Source organism: Penaeus vannamei, chromosome 24 (assembly GCF_042767895.1).
Source record: "Penaeus vannamei isolate JL-2024 chromosome 24, ASM4276789v1, whole genome shotgun sequence".
Classification (NCBI taxonomy): domain Eukaryota; kingdom Metazoa; phylum Arthropoda; class Malacostraca; order Decapoda; family Penaeidae; genus Penaeus; species Penaeus vannamei.
Window position 1 is genome coordinate 12399124 of NC_091572.1, and position 10000 is coordinate 12409123.

At 38.4% G+C, this 10000-nt stretch overlaps 2 protein-coding genes across 3 annotated transcripts in view; one reads left to right on the forward strand and one right to left on the reverse strand.

Annotated features, from left to right (window-relative positions):
• Positions 1–10000, reverse strand: part of LOC113804454 (probable G-protein coupled receptor AH9.1) — a 79219-nt gene that overhangs the window by 12137 nt on the left and 57082 nt on the right. The window lies entirely within an intron of this gene.
• The window catches only part of LOC138866226 (mitochondrial-processing peptidase subunit alpha-like), a 12416-nt gene continuing 7165 nt past the window's right edge, over positions 4750–10000 (forward strand). Inside the window, exons 1-4 of the mRNA XM_070138394.1 lie at positions 4750–4882; positions 8476–8699; positions 9137–9216; positions 9327–9406. Coding sequence (XP_069994495.1) covers positions 4827–4882; positions 8476–8699; positions 9137–9216; positions 9327–9406 — 440 coding nt within the window. The 5' untranslated portion in view covers positions 4750–4826. The remainder of the gene's footprint in view (positions 4883–8475; positions 8700–9136; positions 9217–9326; positions 9407–10000) is intronic.

The following is a 10000-nucleotide window of genomic DNA, read 5'->3' on the forward strand; positions in this document are numbered from 1 at the left end:
AGCACATTCTCTAACAGCTGCAGGAGTGCCACAGCCACAGGTTATTCTAGATGGCGCCCATGGGACATACGTGAGGCCAACTACTTGGTTCTAGCCTCCCATGGCAGACCAGCTGATTGACCTGACGAGGCTAGGATTCCTGTCTTGCACGAATAAGGGGCCAACCTCTAGGAGTCCCATCTCCACAGCACACAAGGGTGCCGCGCACGACAAACGTAGATGAAAGAACCCTCAAGGGGAGGCCAGAGGGGATACAATCCCAACTTCAGGATAGGTATCATTTGTACGAACCATTTGCTCAACTCATCCCAGGTAACTGGTCAGTGAGGGAGGCCACCTCAATGGGAGAGAGTTGGGGTAACTTTAAGGCCGGCTTACCTGGTGGAGGGAGGGAGCTCAAGGTGGATGTCACCTCAATATAGATATATTTTAGGACAACCACTTCTAAAGAGGTGGGCTCTTCCACAGACCTGATCAACTGTAAGAAGTACTCAAGGTCCTGCAACTGAGAGAAGTTGCCACCTATTTTTTCCTTCCCAGGAAACCAACAAGTGGAAGAGGCCACCTCAACGGGAGGGAAATCGGGCCACCCAGAGATCGGCTCGCCTGAGATGAGGCTCATGGTTTTTCAGAGGATACCACATCTGTGTTGGCAAATTTCCTGAAGAGCCACCTTACCAGAAGCGAGTACTTCAGTAAATGGTAATGACGACCCATGAATCATGGCATGGGTGGGATAATGGGGCAAGCCCATGCTAATATGACTGAATAAGCTGAAGGCATTGATAAGGAAGGGAGGGGATCCTACCTGACTAATCATAGTTAACAGAGTAAACTCAATTGCCAGTCATGTGGTGGCCTGCCAGACCAGTCCCTAACAAAAAAGTCGCAACTCTAAATGCTCCCAATGCCGTAAATGTAGAAAGAAAAGCAGGGGTACTGGCTCTTGGAGCCTTAGGAGGCCCTAAACGTAAGAAATCATAGCTTTATTCTAACTACTGTCTCCCTCTTCCTGGGGTTAATGGGTGGATGTGGGGAGATTAGCCTTACCAGTCAGCCTCCCCAAGAAAACCTAACTAGCAGCAATTCGTATAAATAATGGCGCTGGAGGGAGGGCAAATGTCCCTCCTACCCAGCAAGAGAAGCAGGTTGTGAGTCTCTCTTGGTTGGTGACTGCTTGGACTCGGACTGTAGCTGGCATTACCCATACAATCCACGTCTCATTTGCCGCTAACCTGGCATGAGGCTTGTAGGGTAAAGACTACGGTACCCCCACTGATAGATTATGGGATCTGCAGCCAGCCAGTACTCACTATATGGGGCAACGTCGGCGGAGGTGGCGTCCAACTGGAGTGTCTGTCGAAATTTTAACCTGAAGTGGGCCGTTGGGATGAGTGCGACAGGAAGATTGGTTTGGAACTAAAGTAGCTGAGAGATGAGGTGGCTGCTTTCTCGGAAATATGGAGACCTGGCAGTGGCACAATCAGTGTGGGTGGCTACACCTATTACTTGTTGGGCCAGAGCGATGGTCACCATCTTCAGGGAGCAGCCATACCAATCTCTAGTGGACTTCAGCCCTTGGTATTAGATGCTTCTCCAGTCAATGAGCTTATAATGGTATTGAGACTGAATCGTGCATTTGCTTCCATGTTTGTAATTTATGTGTATACTCTACTGATGTTTTTAAATTTGACGTGAAAGAGATATTTTATGCCAAATTCGCATCTGTGATGGACAGTTTTCCTCAACACTATATCCGTATTGCAGTGCAGTATTTGGCTGCGATCGGGCTGAGAGATGTCTGTCGGTCCTCATGACTCCAGGACTTCACCAGGTCTCAGATGTTAAGAATTTCTGACTCATGGTATTAGCATTTTGACCTGCATCGTTGGAGAAGGTACAATGATGTCGGTAACGTGTGTCAAGGAGGTCAACCCCATCCTCGTTGGCACTTGCTGAAAGATCCTCCAGAACAGCAGGGAATATTAGAGTGCTGAGTTCTGTGGTACTGATCATAATTTAGTTGTGGTTACCCTCCAAGTCTACTTCAAAACACTCTGTCAGCCCAATAATCACCTGAGGGTGTTTCATGTGGACAGGTTGAGGAATGGGGAGTGTGCCCGGGGGTTTGTGGAGTCGTTTCACAGCACTCGGCAACCTGACTTATGCTATACTTCTGTGGGACACTTTCAAGCCTGAAATGCTTGATGCAACTTAAGAAGTAACTGGGAAACGCCAAGAGCAAGATAGAATATTATCTGGAAGACATAGATACTTGTTGTGTGGTTTGTCTGACTTGGGATCCATTTCGGGTATGGGCTGTTTGCAAACGACTCAATCACACTGCTATGAAGGGACAAGGAACAGTTCATCAGCAGTCTTGCAGAGGAGGCTTAAGGCTATTTCTTAGTAAATGACCTTCGTCCTGCCTACCAAGCCACGAGAAAGCTGAAATCCAAGCCTTACTCACAACCGGCTGCAATCCACTCATGTGGCCAGATCATCTCAGATCTTATTTGGGTGTGGAAGCATTAGGCTGAGTATTTTGAACAGCTGCACCAGGTTGATCCACCAACAGACGAGATCCCTTTGCTGGACTCATCCATCAGCAAGGATCCACCCGCCCTAATTGAAGTTAGGGGATAATAAGCAGCATCTGATGCATCCCAGTTGTACTGTTAAAAGCTGAGGGCGAATCTATGGCGCATGAGTTGGCATGCTGCCCTGGCTGCCATCCGACGATCTGGTACCATTTCCCCCAACCTGTTGAGGGGTATGATAATCCCCCTTTGGAAGGGGGAAGGGGATCAATAAGATTGCAGCAATCACCAAGGCATTACACTGATCAGTATACCAGGCAAGGTTCTCGCCCACACCCTTCTGAGATGTATCAGATGTTACCTGCTGAGGCAGCAGAGGCCTGGCAATCAGGATTCACTCCTACTAAGACCAATAGACTATCGAGGTGTTTCAAATCATTGTAGAACGCCGTTGTGAGTTCGAGTATGAGCTGGTTGCAACTTATATAGACCTTAAGAAGGCAATCGATATGGTGCATTGGAAATAACTAAGAGAACCTGAGATTAAGAGGAATCCCAACAAGGATTATTGGATTAATAGCAAGCCTGTGTACTGGCACTGAAAATACTGCAAGTTTGGTGAGGGCCTGTCGAACTTCCCTGTTAGTTCAGGAGTAAGGTAAGGCTGTGTTCTTACACCAACACTTGCATTGTCCAAAGTCATTATGGAGACTGGGCAATATCAAAGTTTCCGATCTTGGCTCTGCTGATGATGTTGTCTTGATTTTGAGTAGTTTACCTAAGTCTTATTCATCAAACTACTAAGCGTCCCTAAGTGCACTCAACTGGACGATGCGGCTAAGTGTCCTACGGGAAGCCACTCAGCACGTGCCGCACTTTAGTCCAGCACTAGATGCAGCACAACATCGAGTGAAGCTACGGAGTGTGAAGCAGTTTCGGATAAGAAAAGATGTGCTGAACAGTTATAGTTATCACGAGTTGAAGAAACGGTTCAGATTAGATCGAGAAGGATTAATATATGTGACCGACATGATCAGAGCCACCGTAAAAATCGAACACGAGCCATCTCTGCAGGAATGAAAGTGCTAGTGACACTGTGGCGGTAGTGAATCCACTCCCAAGCCTTGCGCTTGTCTTGTATTGTAAGGTTAGGCCCAAATTTTCCCTTTATTATCTCCTTCACCTCTATTAGTTCCAAGAGGCTCAACTCCTCATCTTTAAGCTAATTAGCAGTCCTCTTGGGCTTGGGGTACAAAGTTAGGATTTGCTCTATTTCGAAATTTTCGGCATCAGCTTCGAAAGGAACACGAAGCATTTGGGAGTCGACGGTATGCAATCGGACGCGGATTTTAAACAAGTCGGTTAATATATACCGCAATATATTATTTTTTTCATGTGCATGGCGCTATAAAAATGTGTAATTATTGTATATTGACATGAAAGATATTTTGTTTTGCGGTAAAACATAATTTGCTTGAAAGTAGTTTGAATAAAATGTCTAACCTACACTCAGCATTAGAGGGAAATAAATACTTCGTTTAGCGGAGCACTCAGACTTTTCATAGATACCACTTAAGTACTTCGCTTAGCGGAGTGATATAGGGTGGGATTTAAGTGTAGCACTCAGTAAAATAGTATTTTGATAAATACCGCCCCTGTTACTGCCAATTTTTATTATATGGTTGTGAAACTATTCTGCTAACCTGTACTTTGGAATATTGCCTTGATGTCTTGTGTGTGTGTGTGTGTGTGTGTGTGTGTGTGTGTGTGTGTGTGTGTGTGTGTGTGTGTGTGTGTGTGTGTGTGTGTGTGTGTGTGTGTGTGTGTGTGTGCTGTATTTGTGTGTGTGTGTGATTTACATAATTGCTGATGTAAATGCGTATTTTTATCAATGTTTTTTCTATAACTATATTATGTAGTATACATACAAAATAGAAATAAAAATTGCTTTTTATATAATATAATAACCCAGCGCCCATTCAAGGTTATAAGTGTATAAACCCATGGTAAGTATACATATCTCTTTTTTATAATATACATTTTCATATTTCTGTGTGCCTTTCAAGGAATCTTGAAATGTGTTGGAACTGTAATGTCATAATTTAGTATGGTTTACTTTATATTACTTTCTACTAAATTCCTGTGTGCATGTTTTTGTAATCTGAACCAAAACAATCTCAGTACAATAAAGTATTTGTAGCACTAGCGATCCTTTTTTGTTTTTTAATAGACATCCCGATCCTTTTCATCACATGTGTTTTTGGAGTCTATGATAGCGTCTGCTTCATGTTGATCACAAACGTGAATATGTTGAGGCTCTGCGCAAAAAATATACCTCTCAGGTAGTTAACTTAGATTTATTTATGGTTATGATAGGATTATGGTTAATGGCTGAGGTCTTAGAATCAGTTTATAAGTAGCATGATGAAAAGTTATACGCACAAGTGATATTTACAGGAGTTAATTTGAGTTTCTATTTTTCGGGAGTTTATTTACGGAAAACATTATCCAACAAATATTCCATTTGCCATATTGGAGAGTCGTAATTTTATATGTTTTGGGAGCAATTGGATGTCTAGGAACATTATGATGTCTTTTAAGAAAACAATCTGATTTAGTTTGATTTGATAAAATGTTTAGAAGCTACCTAAATTGTTTTAATAGAAATTATAGGTCTTGTCTGGTGAGTAAAATAGCTTTACTGTATCACCTCACATTTGTTTTGGTATATCATTGTGATGTACTGCCGAGCATTATCTAAAGTTTCTACTGTATGCTCTTTGGTAAGAACTAAGAAAGCTCCATCAGGCATATTGTAAGCTGATTGCCATCCACAAGGTAAACAGTTCTGGACATTAATTCTGTGACGCATTTCATCATCGACATATCCATTACATATTTGAGACAAAGGTAACTATTCAGAATCCCATTGCATTATCAATCATGCCGAAAGTGGGTTTGGGGAAAACACGTAATGTAATTTCATTTCGCGAAATGGAATGCCGTATACGAAATGGAATGAAAAGAGGTTGTTTTTTGTGTGCAAACCGTCAGATACACGTGTCAATCAAATAATTATTGTTAATTAAATAGACTAGACTATTTATATCTTATGCTATTATTCGTAAGTTTGACATAGTTGCTGTTCAGCTTTATTCTATCGACCTTTCACCAGATGGCAGCACTTCTGCTATGTCGGCCAGTAGGCGGCATGGAGCTTTGTTGATGTGTTTTCCCAATTTGGTTTCCGTGCATTGATACCTGCAACACTTTAAGTTGAACATATGAACACAACTGAGACATAAAAAAGGTCATTTGTGCATGTACCGCGCATCATTTGGTAAATTACGCAATATTATGTCCCATTTCGTATACAACATTCCATTTCGCGAAATGGAGTTCCATTACGCGTTTTCCCTACAGTGGCAGAAGTGGTATAGATGGGTTCCTCTCATTCTCTACAGCTTTTATATTTGGTAATTTTTAATCTTTACACTGCCATCCAATCTTGTAATTATTATTCCTCCTTTCAGCTATCAACATTATGATATGCATAAATTTGTTGATATTTTCCATTACAAATGTTATGAATGAAAGATTGGTAATGTTTACTTGGTGACCTTCCAGACAGATAAGCCTGTCTCAGCTTTGCAGTTAATGTCCCAATGAGCTCAGCCTCTATATGATGCACACATCTTTCCAACATATTGCATGAAAATTGCTTTTAATTTTACTGACTATTGATTAAACCCCTACCCAATCACTATCTTTCCTTGTCAGGGGCTCTGCCCACAGAGCTTCACCTGACTCTCTTCACAGCATTTGTCATGACTTGTTTTTATCATTTCAGAGCTTATTTTTTTGCTTATGAAGGTTTCATATAGGCTATTAGTGAGTGTAGTTTTATCTTTGAATATTATAATGCCATTGCATTTTACTGTAAATGCATATAAAAATTTATGTATACCACAACTTTTTTATTATTAACTTGCAAAGAAAATGCCATAGGTGCATATTCATTCTGTCCGTTACAGGCAAATTTTACCTTGTACTACATAGCTGTGAAAAACTAAAACTATGCTATATAAAGGGCATTTGCCATGGACCCCCCCCCCCCCTCGAAACATCCACATTTTTGGCCTTGATAGCATGTACCAGGGAAATTGCAGGGTAAAATATGAATAATGTACATGAAATATGTTGATATAACAATAGTATACATTTAATAAGTTACTATATGGACTAATTCAGGGGGCTGTACCCCTATGACCCATCCTTGGGGGACTGTCACCCCTAACCCTAACCCTGAAAGACAAAGAATCCTCCACATTCAGAGCAGAATAGAACATGTTATTGACATGTAGGAGTGCCCGATGCCAAGTCTACCCTATGCTCTATCCTAATGTACATGTGTAGTGGATTCTTTGTTGTCTAGGACAGGAGTTGGCAAGGCAACAGCCCCTGATAGGGGGTTGCACTATATACTGACTAATTCTCAATTATATTTTGCCCTACAATTTCTCTAGTACCATTCATGGCCTCCCTTTCTATAGGTCCAAGATTGTGGGCATTGGGAGGGATTGCCACAGCATAATTTCTATATATATATATATATATATATATATATATATATATATATATATATATATATATATATATATATATGTATATATGTATATATATATATATATATATATATATATATATATATATGTATATATGTATGTATATATGTATATATGTATGTATATATGTATATATGTATGTATATATATATATATATATATATATATATATATATATATATATATATATATATGTATGTATATATATATATATATATATATATATATATATATATATATATATATATATATATATATATATATATATATATATATATATATATGAGTTGTTCAAAGTGAGAGGCATCCATCAATACCACTTTCAGATATCCAAAGAGGTGGGTGCATAGAGGATACCAAGCACTGAGGTTAGAGGCTGTGGAAAATATTTAGTATTCCAGAGGCATTTTGTATGCATTTTATTTTCAATACCAAAAAAAGGCATTTAAATTGTTACCTAAATTATTCATGTATTTCTCTATAAAATGTAATACCCTGCTGAAGGATGCAGTCTATCACATAGGGGGAATGACTAACCCCTCCACCCTATGGATTCACCACTGCTGCAGATGAATTAGACTTACTTGTGTTTTCACAATGATAAACTTGAATTATGAATATGATAATTCAGTAGGGAGTTACCTGTTATTGACTTTCCTGTATACCACATGATATTCCAGGACTCAGTGTTGATAATTACAACTTTGCATTGGCTTCTGTTTATTGTTATCCCATATATAGTTATATTTAGGCTTGAGAGTGAATACACAAATAGAGAAAACCTAAGATGCTTTACTGTGCATTATAGATATTCTGCATCTTAAAGAAATTATTAAATTTTGATGAGATTTTCTATTTTTATTCTTTTACTGAGAAATATTGCCATACCAGCCTTGATACATTTTTAGTGTATATATATTTCTTTAAATTTTCCCTTTGCTATTTCTTAATCCATAAGCCATTGGTAATGGGTTTTCTCACCAAATCAATCCTTGCACTAGGGTTAGCACACAATCAGCTTCTGAAGTGAAAAATTAGATGAATGCTTAATATGTCTTTACCGTACTCTGAGTATATCAATTTGGCAACTTTGCACCTACCTCAAAGCACTTCAGATCTTCATATTTTTATTATGAATGAATTTATAATCACAATTTCATAAAACATTCACCTTGAGTAAGGTGTACGTGGGATGATCGTTACTAGATCAGTATTTCCTTAATATGATATGTTTATCTTAGCTTTGATAAACATATCATTACTGAAGTTAAAATTTAGATGTAATATAATGATACCCTTTTCATTGACAGGAGCTGTGGTACTCAGATTGTGCGACGGTGTTCAGGTGACGTGAAAACAGCAAGCAAAGCATCTGACATTACTAAAGTACCTCTGAGCAAGTCTGTTGAATGGTTGCCTCGACCTGTATACGCGACAGTGTCTAGCACACCAGCGCAGACCCAAGTAACAACTCTTGACAATGGCCTGCGTGTGGCATCTGAGCCAAAGTTTGGCAACTTCTGCACAGTTGGAGGTGAAAATTGAATCCCTTGGAGAAGGATTACTGTTGTTTGAAATTTGAACTTGCATACTTTTAGTTTTGCCATGAATATTATTTCTAACTGAGAAAATTATGTATTTGATTTTTTATAGCAAAATAAAAAAACAGCAATCATTATTGTCATAAAAACTATTAATTTGATATTCTTTATTTTGTTTAATCATAGTAAAATATTCTGTATCTTGCATTGTAGCTATTTATTTGTTTGTTTCTTTATACCTTCAGTTATTGGATACAAAAAGTACATCTTGGTTTTCATAATGGCTTATGATAGAAAATGATTCACAGTAATAATAGATTTTTTGTAATGTGTCCCTTGAAGTGGCTTCTTTGTTGATTTAATTCATTCTTTAATATACTTTTTTATGTTAATAATTCTAATTTTACCTGAACTATTAAAATCTTTACAGTTGTTATTGACAGTGGCAGTAGATATGAGGTGGCATATCCAAGTGGAATCTCTCACTTCCTTGAAAAACTTGCTTTTGGTGTAAGTTTTATTGAAATTTTCTTTTTAGTAAATGATTACAAAGATAAAGCTGAATGATTAAAAGAGTAATTTTAAGATTTATCTGAAAAGATGTTTCCTTATACATTCAGAGGACAGTTAACATGACCCGTGATGACATCATGGGAAAGTTTGAGAGACTTGGCGGGATTTGTGACTGCCAGTCTTCGAGGTAAGTTATTTTTCTCACTTGCTCTTGTAAAAGGAAGGACATGCACTGCAGTTTAGACTCATTATGTACATATCTCTGAAATATGTGTTAAGAAATCTTCATGGTTTGATCTAAGAGAATAGTACTCAGAAAAACAATTAGAATCTTTGTGTGAAAATACTAAAAAATAATAATAATAACTTCCTTATGCCTCATTAACTGATTTAGGTCATTTGCTCTAGTTTAGGACTTTTTGATACATGCACCACTAATGGTACGATATGGCATTATAATTTTTTTACACTTGGCGTGATGGTATCCCTGAGTTTTATTCATGTATTCTGTAAAAGTAATTATGACAGATTGGCAGATCCAGTCTGCTGAACATGTTTCATAGGCAGCATATACATTTTTACTTCCTTTTGGTAGGGTTTCTGTTTTAATTTAGCTAATTTTCAACAGAATCTGAGCCACTCACTAAAAAGTGTTATATCATTGTATGTTCATGGTACTAGTTTCTTATTATTCAACTTCATTGCTCCTGCTGATTTTATCTTCTATACAAAATTCTCAGCTATATTACCTGCCATACAGGAAAGATGGTGGCAAAGGAAA